Here is a 25919-nt window from a genome sequence, read left to right as displayed (position 1 = left end):
GACACCCATCAGCTCCCCATGCGGGTACGGGTCAGGAGCGGAGGTGCGTGGTGCCCTGCCTCTAACTAGCCTCACAACTTGAGGGTCGATTTGATTTGTCTACTCACCCTTCTAGTCCCAACCAGGGTTCCTAGATTTCTCTCTCAAGGACAAGATCCCAGCAGGACTCTGATGTGGAGAAAGCCGTTCCCCACAAGTTCATACACTTCCAACTTCACAGATTGGTCAGAGCGTAAGAATGAAGGAGTGCCCTTCCTTAGCCTTTCTGATGCAGGGAGAATCCCGGAGCTGGAAGAATACCCAATACCCACGATCCCGTGATTGTTAACTTCCTGTGTATTGTATGGTTGTTCTGACTGCACAGATGTGTGTCTGGTGCCTGTGGAGACCAGAAGAGGGCATCAGATCCCCTGGAACTGGAGTTACAATTGTGAGCATCACGTGGGTGCTGGGATATGGAACCTAGATCCTTTGGAAGTGCAGAGAGTGTTTGAATTTTCCTTTTGGTTTGTTGGTTTGGTTGGGTTTTTTGTTTTGTTTTGTTTTTTTGCTTTTCCAGACAGGGTTTCTCTGTGTAGTCCTGGCTGTCCTGGATCTCACTCTGTAGACTAGGCTGGTCTCGAACTCAGAGATCTGCCTGCCTCTGCCTCCGAGTCCTGGGACTAAAATGTGAAGCACCACCTTCCAGCTGCAGCCAGGGCTCTTAACGGTTGAGCTATTACTCCAGCCCACATTTTTACTTTTTGTTAGTACAGAGTTAATCTCAAATGATTCTGTCAAGGCTCAAATAATACAGCCTCGGGGCTCAGTGACCCTCAAGACAGGTCTGTGACACTATGCTCAGAAAGGCCCTGAAGGCTGAGTGCTATGGTGCATGCCTGCAATCCAGTGCTTGGAGCAGAGCCTGAGAGGATAAGAGCAGGAGTTCAAGGTTATTCTAGGTGACAAAGTTCAAGGCCAATCCGGGCTACATTAGTCTCTGTGGAGGAAACTTCAAGTAAATCCAATGTCATTTATCAAAATATTCTTGGAGTAAATCTATCAACCCTAGACGTTTTTCAAATCTCATCCTAAATGATTATCATTTTATTTACTTACTTAGGTTTTAAAAATTGGGGAGCTGGGTGTGGTGGTTATTCATCTTTAATCCCAGCACTTAGGAGGCAGAGGCAGGTGGATCTCTGTGAGTTCAAGTCTAGCCTGGTCTACATAGTGAGTTCCAGGATAGCCAGGGCTATGTAGAGACCCTGTCTCAAAAAAACAAGAAAGAGTGTGTGTGTGTTTAGAAAAAAAGTATGCCATGGCATGGACACCTGAGAGCTGATTCCTGAGGTCAAGGCCAGGTCATCGGACTTTGTAGCAAGCACTTTTACCTGTTGAGACTTCTTGCTGGTCTTTTTGTTGTTTTAGACCAGTGGTTCTCAACCTTCCTAATGCTGTGACCCTTTAATACAGTTCACATTGTGGTGAGTCCCAATCATAAAATTATTTTGTTGCCACTTCATAACTGGAACTTTGCTACTGTTATGAATCATAATGTAAATATCTGATAGGCAGGATATTGGATATGTGACCCCTGTGAAAAGGTCCTTTGGCCCCAAAGGGGTCATGACCCACCAATTGAGAAGCACTATTTTGGACAGTTTTATTACGTAGCTCTGGCTGGCCTGGCACTAGACATTCTAGTTTTGGAAGCAAGCCTCTTGCCTCAGCTTCCTGGATGCTAGGGTTCTAGGCATGAGCCCCCATACCCAGCTTAAACGACTGTATTCGTGATGGGCCCCCTGCACCCACCTGTATAGTTTCAGCTACTCAGGAAACAAAGGCAGGAAATCATATGAATTCAGGAATCCAAGGCCAGCCTGTGCAACAAAGTGAAAACATCTCAAAAATCAAGAAAGGAAAAAAAGGAATTAACCTGGGCATGGTGGATTAACTGGACATGGTGGATTAACTGGGCATGGTGGATTAACTGGGCATGGTGGATTAACTGGGCATGGTGGATTAACTGGACATGGTGGCTCAGGCTTGAATCCTAGAGTTGGGAGGCTGGAGCAGGAGAATTCCACAAATGTGAGAGCAGCCTGATAAGTGAGTTCCAGCCTAGCCTAGACTACAGCGTGAGATACTGCCTCAAAGCAAACCATTGCCTTCTCAGTGGAAGCGGGACTTTGTGTACTCGCTTCAGGAAGGCACACGTGACCACCTCTATGGTGTTGGGAACGGTTTTTTTGGGGGGGGGATAGGAAGGTTATTTAGTAATGTTGGAGATGAGGGTGTTGTTGAACCCAGTGTCTTTTTTTTTTTTAATTCTGTTGAGACAGGGTCTCACTACATAGCCCCCGCTGGCCTCTGCTCCCTAAGTAGAGAGAATAAAGGTGTGCACCCCCACACCAGACCTACTTTGTAGTTTTGTTTTGTTTTTTGTGTGTGTAGACAAAGTCTTGCTGTATAGTCATGGCTTGCCAGGGCGATCCTCATGCAGGATTGGCTGGATAGATTTGAAAAGCTAAGTGGTGTAGGACACACTTTCATTTTTCCCTTCATTACTCCACCCCCACCTCACCCACCCACCCCCCTACCCAAACCCACCCCGCACCCCAGAAAAGAGTACTTAAGAGAGCAGGGGATCCCTTAACACTCTTTGAATGTGCCGGAGGGTCTGGGAAGTGCTCAGGGACTTGAAAGCTGCTGGAGAAATGCCACCATAGATCGACTGTAAGGGGATGCAGCTCAGGGCAAAACCACTCACCTCGCATGGCAGGCCCTGGGCTTGATCCCCAGCTCCACAGTCAGTGTGATGGGATCACACTGATAACTGTCAAGTCACTTCTGAGGACAAGCCCTGGGCACAGAGTGACTTCACTAGGGTCCTGCTCCTTTATTTCCAAATGGTGGTGTGGGTTCCACCCAGCTTCATCTTAAGGTCCACAAGAACAGGACATGGTGCGTGCTCGTGGCACAGCTGGTTCACAACTTCAGGGCCAGCCTTGGCTAGTAAATCCCACCTAGGTCAGCCTGTGCCAGAGAGACCCGTAAACACATCCACACGCACACGCATGCACACAGAGTCCAGTTGGTCTCCAGGAGACCCACCCAATAAGCACTAAGCGCTCCAGGCCATTCTCCCACTCTTATCAAAGGTTTCTGATGAGGAAACAGGCCTGACTCCAGCTCCAGCTAATGTGGCTGGGGTGGGAAGTTATGAAAGTGCTGTCAACACCCAAACTCAAAGGTTTCTATAAACAGTGGAAAGAGCAGCCTAGGCAGCCAGATCCTGCCTCTGCCTATCTGCACTGGGCCAGGTCGGCCTGCTGGGGTGGGCCGTGGCAGGGGAGCAGTGAGGGTGATACCAGGGCCTTGGGAGGCAGGGAACCGTTCCTACAAGAGCTCAGGTCCAAGTGTGGCAATCCTCACACTGCCCTCAGGTCTGGACCATACTAGGATTGGGTCGCTGGGCCAACACCCCTGGACATTGACAGGGCTTTGCTTCATTCTGCTCTTAGATCAATGATGCTCTGTGGACAGGTTAAGATATGCCCTGAAGTGCTGTGGGTTAACAACAGGATGAACTAGATTCCCTGACTCCTAACCCCAGGCTCCAGCCCCACTCCCTACCCAACCCCTAATCTCAGGGCCAAGTCCAGGACAAGTCCTGACTCTAGACTGAAATCTCCTGACCACCAGTCGCTTACGACTGGGCTCATCAGTCTTGGAGAGGAACAGGCAGCTAGACCAAACTGGGACCCCTCAAAGACGACTTCCACTTTGTTTCACTCTCCACACTTGGGTCCCAACTCAGAGGAAAGGGGCCTCATCCCAGGAGCTTCGGTGGGTGCTGGAGCCTCTCTGTACCACACCCCAATCAGCTCAGGAGTATGGGGTCTGTGGATAGTCTGGCCAGGGCTGAGTTCTGGGGACGCTTTTCAAGCAGCAGCTGCTTCTTGCCTTCCTTTCTGCTAGTGCTGGGGTTGAACCCAGGGCCGCCCGCACCCTGCCACCGATCCACCCCAAATGAACACAGGGCTTCTCCTGGGCTTGGCGGACACTTCCCCTGACAATGTGCTGTCTCCCCGCCCTTCTGTGACACACAGGGTCTGAGTTGGGAACTAGCTCTTTATCCAGGTTGGATCTGAAACTGCAACCTCCCCGCCTCAGCCACCCGAGGTGCTGGGATCAACTGTCTTGGTATTTTTAAGAGTGGTAGGTCAAGGCCAAGAAACCCGAGCTGCTGAATAGGAATTATTCTGAGTGCCGGGTACGGAAGGAAGTCTTGGTAGCTATGGGCAGTGGAGTCTGAGCCCAGCTCTTCTCACTAACAGGAGGGCCTTAGGCTCGCTGGCTGAGCCCATCTTCACGGAACTCACGTTGCAGGCGTCTTAAAGCTGGGAGTGAATGCTCGAACAGCTGGCAACATCGTAGTTACCAACTTTGCCCTGATGCACACTCCATCCCATCCTAGCACAGAGTCAGGGGTGTGTGCGCTCCTGCCTGCTCTGCCTAGAAGGCGGCCCTCCTCTTCCTTCCGGCCTGCCTGGGAGAGCAGGGCTTACCCAAGGCCTGGTTAGGAGACTGAATGTCCAGCACTACTAGGAAGACCAGAGGGGGCGAATGGAATCAATTAGGGAGCAAGGTCCAAGAACAGGCGAGGGCAGAATTCGGCGGGAGGGGTGACGGCAACCACTCTTCACACAGGGACAGCAAAGCCTTGGGGCAGAGAGGGAGGGAAGGAGGGCAGCCAGGTGCCCAGGACACAGTGCACAGGCGGCACCGGGGAGTAGAGTGGGAAGGGCCTGGGGAAGCATGGGCGCTGCTCTATGAGGGTCAGACGCCATGCCAGACCTTACCCCGTGCCACCTTTAACCCAGTGGTCCTCAACCTGTGGGCCGTGACTCCTTTGACAAACCTCTATTGCCAAAAATCCAAAACTAAGATTCCTAACCGTAGTAACTTTACAGTTATGAAGTAGCAACGAAAATAATTTTATGATTGGGGAGGGGGCGCCACCAGAACATGAGGACTGTATTAAAGGGTTGCAGCATCAGGAAGGATGAGAACCACTGCTTCAACCCAAACCAACCCTGGGCACTGTTGGCACCCGCTCCTCCCAGTACCTGGCAGGTTAAGCCTCCAACGAGGGTGGCAGCTTCATCACTTCCCAGCCCTCAGGACTGGGGGAGACAGGCAGAAAAGAGCAACCAGGGGACACTCTGGAGGCTGAAGAGGACCCAGGATCCAGAACCAAAAGGCCAAAAGGTGTTTACTCTGGTAGCCCTGGGGAGGAGGGCTGGGCAGAGCGTGAGTTGTCCTCAGGAGTGGATGGAGATGGGGCGCTGCTCTGGCTGCAGTTTGCTTCCCCGTGGGGTCAGGTGAGGTGCCCTCTCCGCAGGCTCTGGAGTGGCCCCAGGTCTGGTGCCCAGCCCCTTGTACCACACCACATTGAGCTCACCCTGGAAGTTCTGAAACGCATGACCTGACCAAGGACCCAGCAGAAGAGAAGGCTTGGTGGAGGGAGAGGCAAGTGTGGCTGCCATGCTTTGCTAAGTCCTTCCTGAGGCTGCGTCCATCCTGGTGAAGAGGGTACAGGCGAGTCCGAGACCTGACGCTGGAGGAGGCGATTTATGTGCCTCGTGTTCTTCAGCTTCAAGGTCGGGGGTCTCAGTCTGGGGATGCTGGGTTGGACCCAGAGCTCACGACAGGGGCTGTGTGGGAAGAGAGCTGCCTTCTGTACACCCTCCTCCTCTTCCCTTTGGGGATGGGGTCTCCCACCCCCACATCAGTCCACTTCTTGCTGTTGCTCAAGGGCAGGAAGAGGGCACAGCCAAGGTAGGAGACCTGAAGCTGGACAGCAGCCATCCTTGCTGGAGGCGCGTCCCATGCTCTTTAGCTCTGAAGTCAGGGGTCTTGACTCGAGGACGCTACGCTGGGCTCACAGCTCATCAGGGGGGCTGTGTGGGAGGGGGGACGCCTTCTGCACCCCCTCCTCCTCCTCGGGGCTGGCGTCCCCCTCCAGGCTCGCTAGCTCCTTCCTCTGCTTGCTGCTGCCGTCCCCGGAGCCCTTGACCCTGCCACGCTTCTTCTTGGATTTCTTCCCGCCCAGGGAGGCGATGTCCCCCTTCTTGCCAGACCACCGCTCTGCCAGGCAACCTGAGGGAAGGTGCAGAGAGGCTCCCGAAGCAGCTCGCTGGCGGCTGCCGGGAGGGGCCTCTCGCCCATCTCCACATCACTCCCTGTGGCCACCAGACTCAGTTCTCCGGCTCTGGGCCACGACCTCACCTTATCTCATCAAGCTCCCGAGGGCAAGATGCCCTCTACTCCCCAACTTTGCCACCCACCTCCTGAGGGTGGGCAGATGATGGAGACACTGCCCGCCCCCTCCCGCCCTCACTCACTGGTGTCCTTGCCCTTGAGCACGTGGTTGGCGCAGAGGAATTCAGTCAGGTCCTCCTCCTGGTGGTTCCTGTACCAGTCCTCAATCACCTCTTCAAATTCCTCCACCAGCACGTCACACTGTGAAGTACAGCACCGGGGACTGGCAAAGACCAGGCACCCGGCTCTCTCCCAGGGCACCTGGCCACACCATGACCCACAGAGATAGGCGGGCAGGTATGACTCGCCTGGGGAAACTGAGGCAAAAGTAAAAAGGTGCCAGAAATGGTGGCGCACGCCTTTACCCCGGTATTCAAGGCAGAGGCAGGTGGATCACTCTGAGTTTGAGCCCAGCCTGTTCTACAGAGTGAGTTCCAGGTGAGCCAGGATTACATAGTGAGAACCCATCCCCAATGGATGGGTGGGTGGATGGACAGATGGATGGATGGATGGATGGATGGATGGACAGATGGACGGCCAGACGGACAGATGGACAGACAGAGGAATGGCTCTTGGTAGCCTTCCTCAGCCATCCCTACCCACCCCACTGAGTGTAATAGGCTGAAAGGCTCTAACCTGCTTCTTGAGGTCGGCCACCTCAGCCGAGGTCTCATTCCACAGCTCATAGGGGATGTCCATCACCACCTTGACACCTTTGTGGACTAGGTTGTGCAGTGTCTCAAAGGTCTCCGACATACCCTGGAAGAGGCAACCAGACACAGAATGCAGCACCATCTCTACTTCCTGCCTTCCTCCCACTGGCATCTGAGAAGCTGCATCAAAGATGTCCATCAGTCCAGGGCTTCGCACCCTTGGCCCTGACCTCTCTCCCTCTTTCAGGCTAGCCTGATTACATACACCCTGACCTGGCCCTCACCGATGTTATATTCAAAGCTATCTGCTGTTTCTCTCTGGTCTGTGAATTTAGATTTCTCTCCCAGGAAATAAGATGCCCTTGGCTCCATCCCTTCAATGTGGCTGGACACTCTTATGCAAACAAGATGGTTTAATTCTGGGGGGAAAAGACTTCAAACATTCCCTTATCATCATTCTTTATCCTGCAAGTATCAAATAAATATTTTTTGGTTGTATTATGTTACAATGTTTGATTTTTTTTTTTTTTAAATTGCAGTTTGAGGCTGGGAGTGGCAGCCCACACTTTTAATCCCAGAATTACAGAGACAGAGGCAGTGGATCTCTGTGGGTTCAAAGCCAGCCCGGTCTACACAGTAAGTTCCAGGCCAGACAGGGTTATATAGTGAGACCCTGTCTCAAAATTTAAAAACAAAAATAAAAATAAGCCAGGTGTGGTGGCATACACTTTAATCCCAGTACTTAGGAGACCAAAGCCAAGTGAATCTCTGAGAGACTGAGGCTAGCCTGGTCTACATAGTGAATTCCAGGTCAGCTGGAGCTACATAATAGAGAGACTCTTCCTTACAATAAACAAACAAAGAGATAAATGACTAAAAATTGCTGAGTTTCACAGAAACCTGACCTGAGTTTCATAAAAAGCATTCAGTAAAACCATGGACAGGATTCCAAAGTTCTTCAATGGCTCTACACAAACTCCTGCCATGCTGGACACATGTACATAAAGCAGAGGTGACCTTATGCTTATGACCTAGCACTTATGACCACAGAATCAAAGTATAAGTCAACTCTGAAGATGCTGTGTCCTACAGCATCAAACGTTCAGCCAACGCCGAGTTTCCCATCTTTGTGCGTGTTGTGTGTTTGTGGGTGTGCATGTGGACAGAGGGCAGCCCTGGGTACTGGTCTTCCCCTTCAACTGTTTGGGACAGGCTCTCTCATTTGCCACCGCATACTCCCAATCGGCTGGACCATGAGCTGCTGGGGATTCTCCTCTGCCCCCCTCCCTTTGTGCTACAGAACGCTGGGGTAACAGGCCCGTCCTACTGCATCTGGCTTTATGGGGTACTGGGGATCCAAACTCAGTCCTTACACTTCACTCAGCCCTCTCCCTAGCCTAACAACTGTCCGATGTCTACACTTATTTGATGTATCTATATACCCAGGGTGACATAAAAATTTACTGGATAAAAGGGTTGCAAGTGTTTCTTCTTACATTTTTGTTTTGTTTTTGAGACAAGGATTCTCTGTGTAGCCCTGGCTGTCCTGGAACTTGCTCTGTAGACCAGGTTGGCCTCGAACTCAGATCTGAACTCAGATCTGCCTCCTGGGTGCTGGGATTAAAGGCGTGCACCATCACGCCTGGCTTTTTAAAACTTTTTTTTTTTTTAAATCAGATTCATTAATTTTATTTTCTGTGTGTTTTGTCTTCATCGTGTGCATGCTTGGTGCCCACAAAAATCATGAACCATCACAGTACAGATGGCTGTGAGCCATGCCTGGTGTCCACAGAAGTCATGAACCATCACAGTACAGATGGCTGTGAGCCATGCCTGGTGCCCACAGGAGTCATGAAGCATCACAGTACAGATGGTCGTGAACCAACACATGGGTGCTGAGAATCAAACCTGGTTCCTGTAGCAGAGCGTTAAGTGCTCTTCAGTGCTGAGCAAGTGTTTTAGTGTAAGGAGCCCGTCCCGTGCCCAGGCCCATCACCACTCCATGTCCTTCCTTGCTTTGTCTTTAGGTGTAGGAAGAGCACAGCAGAGGCCCGAAGCGTCTGTGCTGGGAACAAACTGGACCGGCTTCCAGCGAGCGCCTGTCCCCAGAGAACTCACACACACACAGGGGCTGGGTACAGCTCGGCGATGTGAGCATTGATTGGCCTGGCTCGTGTAAAGCACTGGCTCAGAGCCCCGTACCATGAAAAACGAACCGGACAGCCAATCCATCCTGCCTTGCTTCCTGTGTGAGCAGTCGTGTACCACAGGACTGTTGACTGAGACAGAATCTCATCATGTGGCCCTCTGGTCTAGAACTTGCTGTGTAGACTGGGCTGGATTAGAACTCAGAGAGCCGCCTGCCTCTGCTTCTTGAGTGTGGGGATGACCAGTGTGCACCCCTCATGCAGCTCACCTTTTGCTCTGAACTGCAGCCCGGACAGCCCTACCTCTGCCGGCTAACAGAAGGTTTCTAAAGCTCGGCCACCAGCTTTCTGGCTTCTGTTCTCTGTCACCTGTGTAGCCAAGGCTGGCTTCAGAGTTCAGGTCTTCTTGCCTCCTAAATTCTGGGACAAATAGGTATGTGGCACAGCACTTGGGCAGGAGAAAATAATTTGAAACACTTTTATGAAAGGAATCATGGATCAACTAACTAAATCCATGTAAGTTTTAAAGACGAACCTAAGATTTCAGCTTGAATTCCTGAGGGGTCTCAGAGGCTACGCCTGACGTCCTCAGACAGAAGGAAACTTAGGAGGGAAATGTGGGTGGCAGGCACAGAAGACACAAGACCCATAGGAACCTACCAGCTCCTTCTCCAGGCCTGAGCAGGTGGATCTGGGTGGCTCATGGGACAAACTGACAATCATTGATTGGTTTTTTTGTTTTGTTTTTTAATTGTTTAAGACAGGATTTCAGGTAGCACAGGCCAGCCTCAAACCCACTATGTAACTGAGGCTAGCCTTGGACTCCTGACTCCTGATCCTCCTGCCTCCATTTGGAAGTAAGTGCTGGGATTACAGTGCATCATGCCTGTCTTCTAACATCTCCCTGGCACACTGCTGTGAGAATCCTGCCGAGTCCTAGTGCTTTTGATACCCACGTGAGCTGCCAGCACGCGGCACTTCTGCCTGTTCCTGACGTGGAGGGGGAGCCTGGGGCAAGCTCCGCCATCATAAATACACCGGAGACCACTGCAGTCAGTGCTCAGCGAGGAGTACAGACAGCTATCCAAGAACGGGGGGAGGAAAGGAAGGAGGGTCCCCAGGCATGCCCCACCAATCACACACACCCCAGCAGACACACTCACACGGGCCCAGCCCCAGAGGGAGTGAGGCGAACACACACACAGCCAACCTTGGCAAACCGGTTGCTGCCAGTCCTCTCCTTGTGCAGGCTGTAGTCCAGAAGCCTCTTGCAAATGGTCTCAGTGACTTCAATTAACCGTAAGTCCCTGCCGAGACAGCAGCACAGAGCTGAGTTCTCTTCCCAACCCCTTAGAGTATCGGTCTGTCCCTCCAGTCCTGCTGCCCGACCGACCGACCGACCAACCGACCGACCGACGCCTGCACATCTCACCAACAGGAAGGCAGGGCTGGAAGGAAGACAGGTCACCTGGCCTGGGGGCTCTGAAATGCTGGGACACAGACCAGAGAGGCGAGGTTTTAAGAGATCTAAGGGAAGGACCTGTGTGTGTGTGTGGGGGGGGGGGGCATCTATAGAGCCTGGGTCAAAGCTGTTCCCTGCACAGGTCAGGCAGAAGCTCTAGCACTGAGTCTCACCCAATCCAATCTATTTGTTTTTACTTAAAAAGAATCTACTTGTGTGTGTGTGTGTGTGTGTGTGTGTGTGTGAACACACACATGCCACGTCTGTGCAGGTGCTGACGGAGGCCAGGAGAAGGCACTGGATCTCGGTGAACTGCCTGACATCCTGACATGTGTATTGAGAACTGAACCCGGGTCCTCAGAAGAGCAGCAGGTGTTCTTAACTGCTGCGTCACCCTTCCACCTCTCCCTTTTTAAAAAACCCTTGGTCCTGGGAGTCAAATCCAGGACATCACGCATGGGAGACAGGTGCTCTGCACCTCAAACCTTTTTCCTGCAAACAAAATGTGCCGGTCTTTTTTAAAAAGTAGTACTTTTAATTTGTCAGTATTAGTGAAGATACTATTTATTTACTTTTTTTTGGTTTTTTGTTTTTTGTTTTTTTTTTCTTTTTTTTGAGACAGGGTTTCTCTGTGTAGCTTTGGAATCTATCCTGGAACTCACTCTGTAGCCCAGGCTGGCCTCAAACTCAGAGATCCACCTGGCTCTGCCTCCCGAGTGCTGGGATTAAAGGCATGCAGCATCACCGCCCTGCCTTAGTGAAGATATCATGAACAGGTCTTTCTTAGTGCTCCCCGGAAACAACTTATTAGCTATCTTTTTAAATATATGTGTGTACATGTTCATGTGTGTGCATGTATGTACAAGTACACATGAATGCATACGCACATGTGGAGGCCAGAGGTCAACATCAGGTATCTTCTTTGATCACTTTCTATTTTTTGAGACAGGTCTCTCTGAATCTGCAGCTCACCTCTGGACTAGACTTAGGTATGGAGCAAGCCACAGGATCCCTCCTGGCCAGCCCTCCGGTCACTGGGATCAGAAGTCAACACTACTCCGCCTGCCTGTAGGTGCTGGGGACCAAAGTCAAAGCCTCATGCACAAAAGCACTTTCCCAACAGCCATCCCCCTACTCCTATTAATCATTGCTTTCTTTCTTCTTGTTTTTTGGAGACAGGATCTCACTGTGTAGCCGTGGCTGGCCTGGAACTCATCATGCAGACCAGGCAGGTGTTGAACTCAGAAATTCACCTGCCTCTGCTGGATGCTGGGATTAAAGGGATGCACCACTGCACCCAGAAAACCATTTCTTTCAAGTCATCTGTCTGCACCTCTTGGGTCCCGACCTCATCATCTCCTTTGGGATCTGGCAGACCTGTCTATGCTGAGCATGGCAAAGCTTACTCATCTGGTTGGAAGGCTCACCTACCTGGTTGTTGCATTTTTTTTAGTAAAACCAACATGAAACAGACAAAGCAAACAATGACCAGTATCTAGACAACAATATGAGCCCCAATCACGGTGAAATGACCATTATATTCATAAATCACCCTGTGCTGCCTGAGCTCACTGAGAAGCTAACTCTGGAAACAGGTTTGTCCCACCTACTGCACACACACACACACACACACACACCCCACCGCCCCTTCAGCATATTTTCCTCAAAGTGTGCTCAAGGCATCTTGTTTGGGGATGGGCTGGTCCCCCAACTCTGTGGCGGGGAGGAGAAAACAATAAATGGGCAATGCCCAAAGTCTCATCTCCTGGGTGATTCTGGATTCTGTGCCCTTGAACACTGAGGACAAACTATTTCCAACAGATGCTATCATATCACTGCTTATCCCCTGGCCAAAAAAAAAAAAAAAGCCACAACGGGAAAGAGAAGCAGGGAGGTCAGCCATGACTGGCTCATGCGTGGACAGAAAGCCACTCAACTGGGAACCCCAGCTGACCGTCTCAGCTCCCCTGACTTTATCGCTGTCATTTACTGGGAAGCCTTGCTTGAGGGACGCTAGTCTGTAGGGACTTCTGATGGAGAACTCCAACTGGTTGCTTTACAGGGCTTCCCCGGTCAGTTTCTTCTAGAAGCTTTGACACCTGATTTAATGCAGTTCGTCCATCCTTCCTCTCTCCCTCCCTCCCTTCCTATCTGTACATCCATCTGCTACTTATTCTTTTATTTTGGCTTGCTGTATACTTAATAAGTCACTCATTCAAAACTGAAAATATGGCCAGGTGTGGCGGCGCACGCCTTTGATCCTAACACTTGGGAGGCAGAGGCTGGAGGATCCCTATGAGTTCTCAGCCAGCCTGGTCTACAGAGGGAGTTCCAGGAAAATTGGGGTGTTACACAGAAAAAACCCTGTCTCATTTAAAAAAAGAAAGTCTTGCCACATAACTAATGGTTTGTAATCAAGGTAAGTCTCCACAGGCATCCTCAGAGGCAAACCTTCATCCAGGTGATCCCTCAGAGGTGATCCCTCAGACATGCCCAGAAGCCCATCCCAGGGGAGTCCAGATTCTGTCAAGCTGATAATTAACACCAACCATCATGCCCAAGTAGGGCATAAACTTAAATTTGTCACCGTCCTGCCTCGGCCTCCCAGCTGCTGGGATGACCGGTTTGAGATACCATGTTCAGCACGTACCTTGTTTGTCTGGGCTTCTGTTCTGTCCCTATGTAGCTCTGGGCAGCCTCGAACTCTCAGGGCAAACCAAGGAGGCCGCAAACCGGCAACAGTCTTCCACCTCCCAAGAGCAAGGTCTTGGGATTAAGGGTGTACATGCACCATCACCGCAGGGCTTCTCTAATTTCTTTTAATTTTTATTTTATGTGAATGGGTGTTTTGCCTGCAAGTCTGTGTACCATGTGCAAGCAGTGCCCAAACAGGCCAGAGGAGGCGCTGGATCCCCTGGAACTGGAATTCCAGACGGCTGTGTGATGTTATGTGGTGCTAGGAATTGAACCCTGGACCTCTGAAAGAGGAATGTATGCTTTTAACTGCTGAGCCATCTCTCCAGCCACCTCATATCATTTTGAAAAGATGATCTTTTTTTTTTTTTTTTTTTTTTTTTTGGTTTTTCGAGACAGGGTTTCTCTGTGTAGCTTTGCGCCTTTCCTGGGACTCACTTGGTAGCCCAGGCTGGCCTCGAACTCACAGAGATCCACCTGCCTCTGCCTCCCGAGTGCTGGGATTAAAGGCGTGCACCACCGCCCGGCTTTGAAAAGATGATCTTAACTGACATAAGCTGTTTTTGTTTTTTATATTTTTATCTGGCAAAATAAAAGTCTGACACAAAATAAAAGTAATCCAACTGACACAACCTTTAATCTCAGCACTCAGGAGGCAGAGGCAGGTGGATCTCTGTGAGTTTGAGGCCAGCCTGTTCTACAGAGTGAGTTCCAGAACAGCCAGGGATACAAAGAGAAATCCTGCCCCCCAAAATAATTAATTAAAAAAAAAACCCTCTGGTAATCCCATGTTAGCAATGTTTTGTTTACTTTGTTTTCTTTTGAGACAGGGTTTCCCTTTGTAGCCCTGGCTGTCCTGGTTCTGGATCTGCTGACCAGGCTGGTCTGAACTCAGAGAGTGCCCTGCCTCTGCCCCCAAGCACCAGGATTAATGTCACACACCATCACTGTCCGGCAATATTTCTTATAAATTACACTGGTTGTGAGATCTATGGCTTCAGGGATTCATCAGGAACTTGCCAGGTCCCTCATGCGCAGTCTCACTTCTTTAGATGAGGCATTTGAGGCACAGAGAAAGGATTTAAGAGGGTCCCCTAACCTTTAGTGGCAGAAGCAGAGGGCAAATTTGAGTCTATTACTGTGACCAAAGTCTCTGTTGTGGGTTTGCCTGCATGGAAGGAAAACAGCAGCCACAACTCATCCCTCACTCAGCCCTCTCCCCCCAACCCACCCCCAAGTCCCGAAACAAAGGCAGGCCAGCCACCAAGTCCCCGTTCACTTACGACTTGGTGTACTTGACTCCAGAGGCTTTCCGGTCCAGAATGCCGTAGCCTGTGTCAATCACTTCCTTGGTCTTCCCGGTTTCTTCAAAAGCTGATTTCAGCTCCACTGCGACATACTTGCACACTGGAGAAGGTAAACACGGAGCAGCCTGCTGAGTACACACAGCTTCTTCTGGGAGGCCATCATGCAGCCAAACAAACCCAGAAGGGCGCCCCTCCTAGCCTGGGCCAAACCAATATTCAGTTTGGAAATTAGTTCCAGGTCACAAATAGAGCTCATTAATGCACATCCATTCCCGGCCTTTATCTGTATAACTCAACTCCCATCACTTCACCCCCCCCCCCCAAAAAAAAGCCCAATGGCTAATATCTCTAATCTGAACTATTTGGGAAGCTGAGGCAGGAGGATTGTAAATCTGAGACCAGCCTGGGCAACACAAGAAACAAGGGAAAAAAAAGTCTCAAAACATAGCCAGGCATGGTGTGGCACACATCTTTAATCCCAGCACTCAGGAAACAGAGGCAGGAGGATCTCTGTGAGTTCAAGACCAGCCTTCTGTATCTAACAAATTCCAGGACCACCAGAGCTCCACGCTGAGATCTATGTCTCATTAAGTAAAGAATCGGTGAGGCTGGAGAGAGCGCGCCATGGTTAAGAGCACTGGCTGCTCCTGCAGAGGACCTGGGTTCCGTCCCCAGCACCCACATGGCGGCTCACCACCATGCTACTCTAGTTCCGGGGAACCAACGCCCTTTTCTGGCCTTTGCAGACATTACATGAGTGAGGTGCACATACATACATATATATACATACATATACACATACATACTTGTAGATAAGTACATACACACAAAATAAATCTTCAAAATTAAAATAAAAATAAATGTGCTGGAGAGGTGGCTCAGCAGGTAAAGGGGTCAATACCACACCTAGTGAGCTGAGTTCCGTTCCCGGGACCACAGACTGGCATAAGCTGTCCTCTGAGCTCCGTAGACACACTGCCCCTGGTCACCCCTCCAGCCGCCCAACAAATAAATAAATGTAAACAAAGTTTTAAAATAAAATATTCATGTACATTACATTGACAGAAGAGGTTGAAAAATTTCATTTTCTCCTCACATTCAACAACTGTTAATGATTTACCCTGCAATATCTACATTTAATAATCATCTCAACAATTATACGTCATCATGTACTGCCTGTGAACAAGAACTCTGTATAGCCAGAAAGAAATCATGGTACTCGGGAAATGAGTGGGAGTCTTCTTGATTTCACGCATTCCCCCACCAGCTCTCTCTGGCTGTCGTTCCTCTGTTCCAGAGAGGCCTGTCTGTGTGCATGCATTTCCTCGTCCTCCCCTGCTCAGGTATTAAGCAACAGCTGTGTGCTGAGCACTGGGGACAGGGACATGGAAAACATGGTCCCACCTTTCTCTGCTCACTGTCAAAGAGCAAAGGGTATTAACAATTAACCAGGAGGTTAACCACCACCCTCAGCGTCAGCACCTACAGTGTGATGCACCCACGGCCCTGGGAAAGGGGTTAATGCTCTCTAGAGGCTTCTTTGACCCAGTCTCCTGACACCCCAAGAAAGTTCTGAACTTGTCCCATGTGCGCCTGCCTTCACTGGGATGCCTTCAGTGCCTTCAGTGAGATGGCTATGATCCCTGGAAGACCCAGCTCAGACATACAGGTCTTCAAGGGTAAGCATCGTCGCTGGATTTCTTCTGTGTTGTCCTGGTCTGGTGCCCTGTTACATATTGAATGCTTGATAATTATTGCTGATGGAGTTCATGTGGGATTGTCTGAATGGAATTTCATCTGCAGGCTACACACACACACACACACACACACACACACACACACACACAGAAGATAATGACGACACTACCCTGAAGGCTTGTTTGGTGTAATTTTATGTTAACAAGTCCATTAATTGATGCTTGGAGAACTTGGAACACAAACGTCCCAATTACAAGCTGGTGATTTCAGAGTCTCCAGTGTACCAAGGTTCTCACCTCCCTGCTTCCCCATCCTGAACCATCTGGCTCCCTCCCCACCCGTTCTGTACTCCCTGCAAACTCATCATTCATGTTCTGGCTCCTCTGCCTCATTCTCCTCACAGCCTCAGCATGGGGTATTCCAGAAGGGAGGAAAAAATGAAGGTTTCGAACATCCCTTCTCTTAGACCCATCAAGTAACACCTGCTTTCCCACTCTTCCAGAAGTTACTTCTTCAAGACCACCCCGTGGGGAGGAGCCCTCTCAGAGCCAGACTTGGGGGAGACTCATGGCACAGACCCCAGACCCTCATGGACAGCAGCCTACTTTTTCTGGGCAGGTTCTCCTTCCTCTGTGCTGAGGCCTGTTCCACTCAGACTACTAAGCCCGAAGGCAGGCTCTGTGAGCCAGATAACAGTCAGCGATTAATAGCAAAGGCGCAATACTAATAAACATAAATAAATACAGTATGAAGAGGAGCCTAAGGGTCAACGTTTGCCAAACCACTCCATGACTGAAAAATCCTTTGTAAAATTAATATTCACTGATTACAAAATCAGTTTGGGCTTGATGATTTCTAAGACCCAACTCTATGCTTCTGGGTCTATGAAGCTCTCCTAAGGAAAAGATATGAGCTTGTGAATAAAAATAAAAATAAAAATAAAAGGAAATAAAACCCCAGGACTAGAGGAAGAGACGGAAAGCATCCTGGTACAGACGGGACTCTTTTTTTGTTTTGTTTTGATTTTGTTTTGTTCCAAGACAGGGCTTCTCTGTGTTGCCCCGGCTCTCCTGGAACTCACTCTGTAGACCAGGCTGGCCTTGAACTCACAGAGCTTTATCTGCCTCTGTCTCCTGAGTGCTGGGATTACAAGTAAGAACCTTTACCAGGTACCCTTCCAGTGAGGTCTGAAGAGTCTAGAGAGTGTACTTAAGAAAGAAAATCCCACCAGGCAGTGGTGGCGCGTGCCTTTAATCCCAGCACTCAGAAGGCAGAGACAAGAGGATCTCTGAGTCTGAGGCCAGCCTGGTCTACAGAGAGAACTCCAGGACAGCCAAGGCTACACAGAGAAACCCTATCTCCAAAAACAAAAAACAACAACAAAAATCTCCTGTGTATTCATTGACTCACTTAAAAAAAAAAATCCTGTGTATTATAGTGTATGTGTGTGTATGCACGTGTGGGTAAGCACCTGGAGGCCAGAGGTGCTTTCTGATACTGCTCTTCACCTTATTTTTCTTCAGACAAGGTTTCTCACTTGAACCAGGAGAGCGATGATCTGGCTACACTGGCTGGTTAGCAATGTCTAGGGTCCTCCTGGGTATGTCTCCCAGCGCTGGGATTACAGGCACACGGACATTGCAGCATCTGGCATTTTACATTTGTCCCAGGGATCTGAATTCAGGTTCTCAGACATGTGCAGCAATCATTTGCCCACTGAGCCGTATCTCCTGGCCCCATTCTCACTTTTAACTGCTCAAATGGAAGGATTATCCGTCTCAAACCAACTGTCCCACTTCCCAGTGCTTAGGGAACATCTGGCCTGGTGCAGATCTGGCTTGGTGCAGGCTTTGAATGAACATAAAATGGATTTCCAGAATACTTTGGGGAAAGCTTCGAGCTAGGATGAAGAAGGGGGGCACGGGGGTGGGGTGGGGTGGGATGGCTGTAAAGGCCTGAAAAGAAGCCAGAAAAACGAAGAGCAGGACAAAGGGAGGTCTGAGATCCTCAACAGCTGAGCTCCTGCCTCCACTCCTGGTCCTCTCAATTTATAAAATCTTCCTCCTTCACCTAAATCTCTCCTGGGCTCTATGCTTCCCCGAAGTGACCTCTTGATCCTCGGAGCCTCCTCTCCACACACATGTAATCGTATGTATTCCAAGAGCTTTTTTTGTTCGTTTGCCAATAAATACCTACAACCAAGTCCTTGCCCTCAAGAAGCAAAAAACCCATACACACACATTAGGTTGGAGTGAAGGCACAACGAAGAATGTTTCGCGTTCCTTTTCTGAGTCATATGGACCTTTTCAGTTCCTCAAACTCGCCCTTCATTTGCCTCTGCTTCTGTGGTTTTCGCGGAGTGGGTTTTCTGCACTTTCCTTTTCCTGGCCAACTCTTAATTTCACAGCAGGCTTAAGCCTTCCCTCCACCCCCACCTCCAGGCTAGATAAGCAGCTGCGCCTCGGCCAGCCTCGAAGCCCGGACATCCAGCTTATCCGAGAGGCCCAGCACCTAGCAGTGCCGAGCACAGGGCAGGGTCAGTGAGACCCCGAGCCCAGGACCCTGGCCCACAGGCCCCGCCCCGCCCCGCCCCTCGGCCGGGGTACGCCCCGCGGCCCCGCCCCCTCACCTTCGCATTTGCTGGGCAATCGCACCCAGTCGGTCTCCTCCGCCCGGGCGCGGCTCGGGCCCAGCAGGAGCAGCAACGACAGCAGCAGCAGCGGAAGCAGGAGGCAGCGGGGCGCGAGCTCGGACATCGACTCCATGGCCCAGCCGGACCCCGAGCGGAGCGGACCGGGCGGCGCTTCCTCCAGCAGCGCGCGCGGAGCAGCTTCCCCCGGCCGCTTCCGGGACTGCACACGTGCCTCCGAGTAACCACGGCAACAGCGAGCCCCGGCCCGCCCCCTCGCGCGCGGCCTCGGGCGGCTTTCGAAACGGACCGAGGCCCCGCGGGCGACGCAGCCAATGGGTTCGCTGGGCGTTTGCCTTTTTAGCGAATGGGGAAAAAACGATCTTTTCTTCCACCTGGGCCAATCAGAGAGCGGATGGTGGCTGCGGCGACCAATAGCGATCTCTCCGCCTCTAACGGAGGTTTGGAGAGCCTGGAGCATCTTGGTCCTCCGGAGCAGATGGACCGGGTTTGGCCGCTCTGAGCCTGGATAACGTGGAGCGGTCTATCTTTGATAGTTTTTGTTTGGGGTTGTTGGTTTTTCGAGACAGGGTTTCTCAGTGTAGCCTTGGCTGGCCTGGAACTCACTCTGTAGTCCAGGCTGGCCCCAAATTCAGAGATCCACCTGCCTCTGGCCTGTGCTTCCACACCGGGCATCATGCCTTTTGTCTTTTAAGGTGTAAAAAAGTTTTTATTTTATGTTGGGGAACGACTGAAATCAGTTGCTTCTTTCCACCATGTAGGTCCTGGGCATCAAACTCAGGCCTGCTAAGGCGATTCGTCAACCCCTCTTCATGGTTTTCTTTGCAACCCTTCACTAGACACCTGCTTTTAAATTTTATTATTGCAGCCACCCACTCTAATACATGCCTAGGGACTCACAACAGCTCTGATGCCCATTAACCTTGCATTAGTGACTTCTCTGCCCAGAAAGCTCTTTGTTTGATGACAGATACCTACCTCCTACATCTCTGTGAACCTTGCCTATTGGGAAGCGCAAATCAATTCATGAATTGATGGTTTGGTTTTTTTGAGACAAGGTTTCCTCTCTGTAGTCCTGGAACTCACTCTGTAGACCATGCAGGCCTTGAACTTAGAGATCCGCCCTAACTTTGATCTTCCTTTTCTGACTGCTACCTTTGTCTCTTGTCTCCCGTACCTTCCCTTCCGTTTGAAACATGTAAATCTTGTCTGAGAGTTTCCTAAGTGTGCAAAGCCTATGCCGAACTTGGTTGTGGGGGGACTCCTAACTGAGAATTTGCATTTGGCATTGTCTCTTTGGGGAGCTTAGACTTATCTAAGGTGTTGGTTTATGGAAATTGAGTCCACCAAAGGCTGATTCCCCTGCAGCTGGAAGGGCTAAAGAATCGTCCTTAAAGTGCCTCTCTGTCTTCTTTCCACCCCGGATACAATAGCCTCTGCCTCCCTGGAATTAAAGGCTTGCACTACTACCATATAGGATTAAAGGGCCAAGGAAAGAACACCCTGCCCCTGACTTGACCCCCAAGCCTAGGGCCAAGAAAAAGAATCTCACCAATCCCTGAGCTTGCCCCAAGACCAGGCCACCTGGAAAGCTCTGCCAGCTCCCAAGAAACCGTATATAAGCCCTGCCTTCTGCTCAGTTCCCTGCTGCTTCGCAGCCAAGCAGAGGCAGCCACCCTCCTGCTTTTGGCCTCCCAGTCTCTGGTGTGAGGTTTGCTGTGCAGTGTGACTCTGGTATTCCTTAGCTTCCCTGGCTCCCGGTTGCTCAGAGCTGTAACACACCGGGAAACCTTCCCCCACAGGAGCAGAGCTAACACTTGCTCTGGGGAAACCCCCACACCCCCACACCCCCACACCCCACACTGTACCAGAGCTGTAACACTTCCACTGGGGAAGCCTTTCCCCTCAGAGCTGTAACATTCACACACACCCTGGCATAAGGGGGGAATAAAAATGAATGAACAAGCTAGGGCTGTGTAGCTCAGTGGTAGAGCCCTTGCCTCGCACGCACAAATCCCCAGTGTTCCATCTCCAGGCTGGCATAAACGTGCAGCTGGGTGGTGATGCAAGCCTGTAATCTCAGCATTCAGGAGGCAGAAGGAGAGGATTAGAAGTTCAAGGCCATCCTTGGCCGCACAGTCGGGTGCAGCCTGAGCTACAGGAGACCCTGTCTCCAAAAGGAAAACCCCTTGAAATGTGTGGAGCCGAAGGAAAACATTCCAGCATTTTTAGCATGCCGATCTCAGTCTCTTTATTTCTTTGTATTCTGAGAAGGCAGGAACCTGGCATTGAACATTTACATTTCCTTTCTGCCTCTGTGACAGTGACATCAGGGTGCCCAGCACTAGCTCTTTGTTAGACAAAGAGAATCCCCTGACTGAACATGGATCTTAGCTGCAGAGTGGTTGCCTTGTGGCTGCATGAGGTTCTGGACTCAATCTGGCACCAAACACAAAAGCGAGCAATATCAGTTAGGTGTGATGGACCAGCACTTTGATTCCAAGTCTTGGAAGCTGAAGGCAAAAAGACCAGAGGGCGGCCTTGGTTCTGGAAGGACTCTCTGGGTTCTTGGCATTGCTTTAAACTGACTCTGAGCTCAGCCTCTCCGGGAAGCTGTTCACAAATGCAGCTTCGCCCATAAAGCCCTGTTTTCTCCTCAAGTCTAGGTATGTTTGCTGTGCTTATGAAGCTCTCCAAGCCCAGCAGGTCTTCTGCTGGCTCAGTGTCCCGTTTAAAGCAGTTGTGTCTGTAAGCCCCTCCAGGAGAGTGGCTAGCCCCGCTCCAGACTTCTCTGGCTGTGTTACAGCTCTGAGAAGAAAAACTTCCCCAAAGCAAGCGTTAGAGCTCTGCAGGGGGCCGGGGTGGTGGTGGGACTACCTGCTAGCAGCCTCAAGGAGTCAAGCCTGACCCCCAGGTCTCCAGGGGCAGGGCTTGCAACAGGTATCTTCCAGCAGCAGGAAAGCCAGACCTGCCACCCAAATTGGCATGAATAGCCAACACAGTCCCTGCTCTACAGGAAAAAAAAAAAAAAGCCCAAGACGAGGGCACAAAATCCCACCAATCCCTGAGTTTGCCCCAAGATCAGGCCATGTAATCCCTCCAATCCAAGGCCACCCTGGAAAGCCCCCACACGAGAAACCCTATATAAAGCCTGCCTCCTGCTCAGTTCTTTGCTGTTTCTCCCCCAAGTAGAGGCAGCCGCCCTCCTGTGTCCCTACCAATAAATCTCTTGTATGAGGTTTGTTGTGTTGTGTGACTTTGTGGTATTCCTTGGTGTAAATGGAAGTTTCTGTCCCACCAGCAACTCCCAAATACCCATCAGCCACTTCTCAAATTACCACTTAGAGGCTTATATTAATTATAAATGCTTGGCCGGTGGCTCAGGCTTGTTACTAGCTAGTTCTTACACTTAAATTAACCCATAATTCTTATCTATGCTTTGCCACGTTTTGTGGCTTGTTACCTCATTTTCTACATGTCTTGCTTCCTCGGTGGCTGGCTGGCATCTGCTCAACTCTGCCTTTCTTCTCTATCTTCAGTTTGATTGTACAGCCTAACCTTATTCTGCCTCACCATTGGCCAAACAGCTTTAGCATCAACCAATGAGAGCAACACATATTCACAGCGTACAGAAGGACATCCCACAGCACCCTGGCTTCTGACTATCAGGATGACTTTCTCTTCAGAGCTGTAACACTCACGGGCACTTTGGCTAGATGGGACTATGGCGCATGGAACATCACAATACACAGCATTGGAACAGCCTCTAGGGTGTCTCTATTTTCTCAAGGCTCTGTTAGACTTGGGGAGGCTCAAAAGCTGCCCATTGTCCTTGACTCACAAGACTTGGAAGCCCTCCTGGAGACTATTCAGCTACAGTGGTGACTTAAGGGACTGGAGCAGGACAAGGTTGAGAGTGAAGGAACTCAGCTTCTGGACCAAGGGCTGCTGAGGGGACATGTATGGAGGCAAACAATTAGCTTCGGTTCAAAGTCCCACTGATAGCTGGGAAGGGACAATGTTTAAAGAAACTGAGGCTACACCCGGACCCCTCCTGAACTTGGCCATGGAGGAAAAGTCAATTCCTAAGGAGGTAGGGACAGCCTCACCTCTAGAAGATGTGCCCCTGCTCCCCAAAGGGTCCGTAGAAAGAGGCAGGAGATGGGTTGGGAGATGGTTCAGTGGTTAGCATGCTCACCACACAAGCATGAAGACCAGAACTGAGACCCTCAGAACCCATGTAAATGTGGCAGAGGAATGGTATCGTACCGGTAATTACAGTGTTCTGTGCAGACAGGATCCTCAGAGCCCAATGAAGCTAGACTAGTCTTTATCTGTGAGCTCTAGATTTAGTTGAGAATTCAGGGGCTGCTGAGTTGGCTCAGCAGTTAAGAGTACTTGTTACTCTTGCAAAGGCCCTGAGTTCAATTCCCCAGCACTACATGGCAGCCCATAATTTTCTTTAGCATAGCAGTGGTGGCGTACACTGTTAGTCCCGGCACTCGGGAGGCAGAGCCAGGCAGATCTCTGAGTTCGAGGTCAGCCTGGTCTACAGAGCAAGTTCCAGGACAGGCTCCAAAGCTACACAGAGAAACCCTGTCTCAAAGAAAAAAGAGAATTCAGAGTTCAACCGAGAGACTCTGCCTCAATATATACAGTGGACATAGATTAAGAGTCTCAGGCTGGCCAGCTCCGTGTTCCGCTGGTACAAAGAAGTCAGACCCGGTGCGGCAGAGCCCGGGGACGGCGGCCTCGCGTCCTCGTCTCGCTCCTTGCCGTCTTCAGCTTGGACCGAGACGGGTGTCGACGAGCGCGTCTACACCCCGTGCAACGCGGACATCGGGCTCCGGCTCAAGCTCCGCTGCACCCCGGGCAACGGGCAGCGCTTCGGGCCAAGCCGCGAGCTGGAGAGCGTGTGTCCGGTGGAGGCCGGGCCTGGCACCTGCACTTTTGACCATCGACACCTGTACACCAAGAAGGTGACAGAGGACGCCTTCATCCGTACTGTCTCCTACAACATCCTGGCAGACACGTACGCCCAGACTGAGTTCTCTCGGACAGTCCTGTACCCGTACTGTGCCCCCTACGCCCTGGAGCTTGACTACCGCCAGAACCTTATCCAGAAGGAGCTCACGGGCTACAACGCAGACCTCATCTGTTTGCAGGAGGTGGACCGCGCAGTGTTCTCCGACAGCTTGGTGCCGGCCCTGGAGGCCTTCGGGCTGGAGGGCGTGTTTCGAATCAAACAGCACGAAGGCCTGGCCACTTTCTACCGGAAGTCAAAGTTTACCCTCCTTAGCCAACACGACATTTCTTTTCAAGAAGCCTTGGAGTCGGACCCTCTGCACAGAGAATTACTAGAGAAACTGGCTTTGAACCCTCTAGCGCAGGAGAAGGTCCTCCAGAGATCGTCTGTCCTTCAGATTTCAGTTCTTCAGTCTACAAAGGACTCTTCTAAAAAAATATGTGTTGCTAATACCCATCTCTACTGGCACCCAAAAGGTGGATACATTCGTCTCATTCAAATGGCGGTAGCTTTGGTTCACATTAGACATGTTTCGTGTGACCTGTATCCTGGCATACCAGTTATATTTTGTGGAGACTTTAATAGCACACCATCAACAGGAATGTATCATTTTGTCATCAATGGCAGCATTACAGAGGATCACGAAGACTGGGCTTCCAATGGGGAAGAGGAAAGGTGCAACATGTCTCTCACACACCTTTCCAGACTGAAAAGTGCTTGTGGTGAACCTGCTTACACAAATTATGTCGGTGGCTTCCACGGATGTCTAGATTACATTTTCATTGACTTAAATGCTTTCGAGGTTGAACAGGTTATACCGTTACCTAGTCATGAAGAAGTTACCACCCACCAGGCCTTACCTAGTGTTTCTCATCCTTCTGATCACATAGCACTGGTATGTGATTTAAAATGGAAATAGATTTTGCTTCATTGAGTCTGAAAAGGAAGCTAGTTACTTTTCAGGAAATTTAATATGAATCAGAGCTTATATAAAAAAAAATCTTCAAAGAGGAAATCTAGTCACTAAACTTTATTATGGTCATTCCCTGTTAGTTATGTCCCAGATGGCTTTGTTACAGAACCAATTCATGTCTGCATCATATAATACCCTTTTCCTCTTTATAATTTCCTACATGTGGAGGAAAACATATTTATGATTAGCCAAGAAAAAAATTGAATTATTGTGTACATTTTATAAGTTTTTTTTAATCTGGTAATTAAGATTTTTAAGTACTCTGAATAATCTCATAATTTTTCTTTCATAACACATTTTACATTGAATTATGTTCATATAATTGGGGGAGGAGGAGACATGCAGGTAAAAGATGGAAGACTTCAGAGAGACATGGAATACATTAGTCTATCACTACCTCAGTTTGGTTAGAATTTATTATAATTTTAGAGCTTTAACAAAAGATTAAAATATTCCATTACCAAAAAAAAAAAAAAAAAAAAAAAAAAAAAAAAGAGTCTCAGGCTGGGTATGATTGTCAGGATACGCCTTTAATCCCAACACTCAGGAGGCACAGACAGGTGGATCTCTGTGAGTTTGAGGACAGCCAGGGCTGTGTAGTGAGGCTCGGTGTCTTTTTTTTTTTTTTTTTTTTAATGTGAATTGGTGTTCTGCCTGAATCTGTGTCTGTGTGCAGGTCCCAGATCCCCTGGAGCTGGAGTTACAGTTGTGAGCTGCCATGTGGGTTCTGGGAATTGAACCTGGGTTCTCTGGAAGAGCAGCCAGTGTTCTTAACCTTTGAGGCATCTCTCCAGCCCCAAGACTCTGTCTTGAAGAAGCAGAAGTGGAAGAAGATGCAGAAGAAGGAGGAGGAGGAGGGAGAGAGGAAGAGGAGAGAGGGAGGAGGAAGGAAGGGAGGAGGAGGAATGGGGGATGGAGAGGAAGAAAGAGAGAGAGAGAGAGAGAGAGAGAGAGAGAGAGAGAGAGAGAGAGAAAGAAGGAAAAAAGGAAGGAAGGAAAG

General features: G+C 50.1%; 1 protein-coding gene and 1 pseudogene across 2 annotated transcripts; one reads left to right on the top strand and one right to left on the bottom strand.

The window, feature by feature from the left end:
• Window positions 1-4958: 4958 nt before the first annotated feature.
• Cnpy3 (canopy FGF signaling regulator 3) lies at window positions 4959-19125 on the bottom strand. Of its 2 annotated transcripts, none has more exons than XM_076557725.1 (6): window positions 18900-19125; window positions 14549-14672; window positions 10320-10416; window positions 6946-7068; window positions 6393-6510; window positions 4959-6147 (listed from the first exon to the last, which is right to left on the bottom strand). In XM_076557725.1, exons 1-6 carry the CDS (start codon window positions 19033-19035, stop codon window positions 5930-5932), a joined length of 816 nt encoding a protein of 271 aa, XP_076413840.1. In that variant the 5' UTR covers window positions 19036-19125; the 3' UTR covers window positions 4959-5929. The 2 variants fall into 2 exon arrangements, with proteins under 2 accessions (XP_076413840.1, XP_076413839.1); XM_076557724.1 differs by lacking the exon at window positions 18900-19125 and adding an exon at window positions 18509-18848.
• Window positions 19034-24961, top strand: LOC143269875 (2',5'-phosphodiesterase 12 pseudogene; annotated as a pseudogene).
• Window positions 24962-25919: the final 958 nt, after the last annotated feature.

Source organism: Peromyscus maniculatus, chromosome 21, assembly GCF_049852395.1.
Source record: "Peromyscus maniculatus bairdii isolate BWxNUB_F1_BW_parent chromosome 21, HU_Pman_BW_mat_3.1, whole genome shotgun sequence".
In the NCBI taxonomy this organism is placed as follows: domain Eukaryota; kingdom Metazoa; phylum Chordata; class Mammalia; order Rodentia; family Cricetidae; genus Peromyscus; species Peromyscus maniculatus.
Note: the sequence above shows the minus strand (reverse complement) of the source record. Positions and strands in the feature narration are given on the sequence as shown.

Coding starts and splice junctions, on each gene's coding strand:
- Cnpy3 (XM_076557725.1), bottom strand. CDS start 19,035: ATGGAGTCGATGTCCGAGCTCGCGCCCCGCTGCCTCCTGCTTCCGCTG. Junction 14,673..18,899: donor ATTGCCCAGCAAATGCGAAG/GTGAGGGGGCGG, acceptor TACCTTCTCCAG/TGTGCAAGTATGTCGCAGTG. Junction 7,069..10,319: donor GCAGCAACCGGTTTGCCAAG/GTTGGCTGTGTG, acceptor TGCCTCTTCCAG/GGTATGTCGGAGACCTTTGA.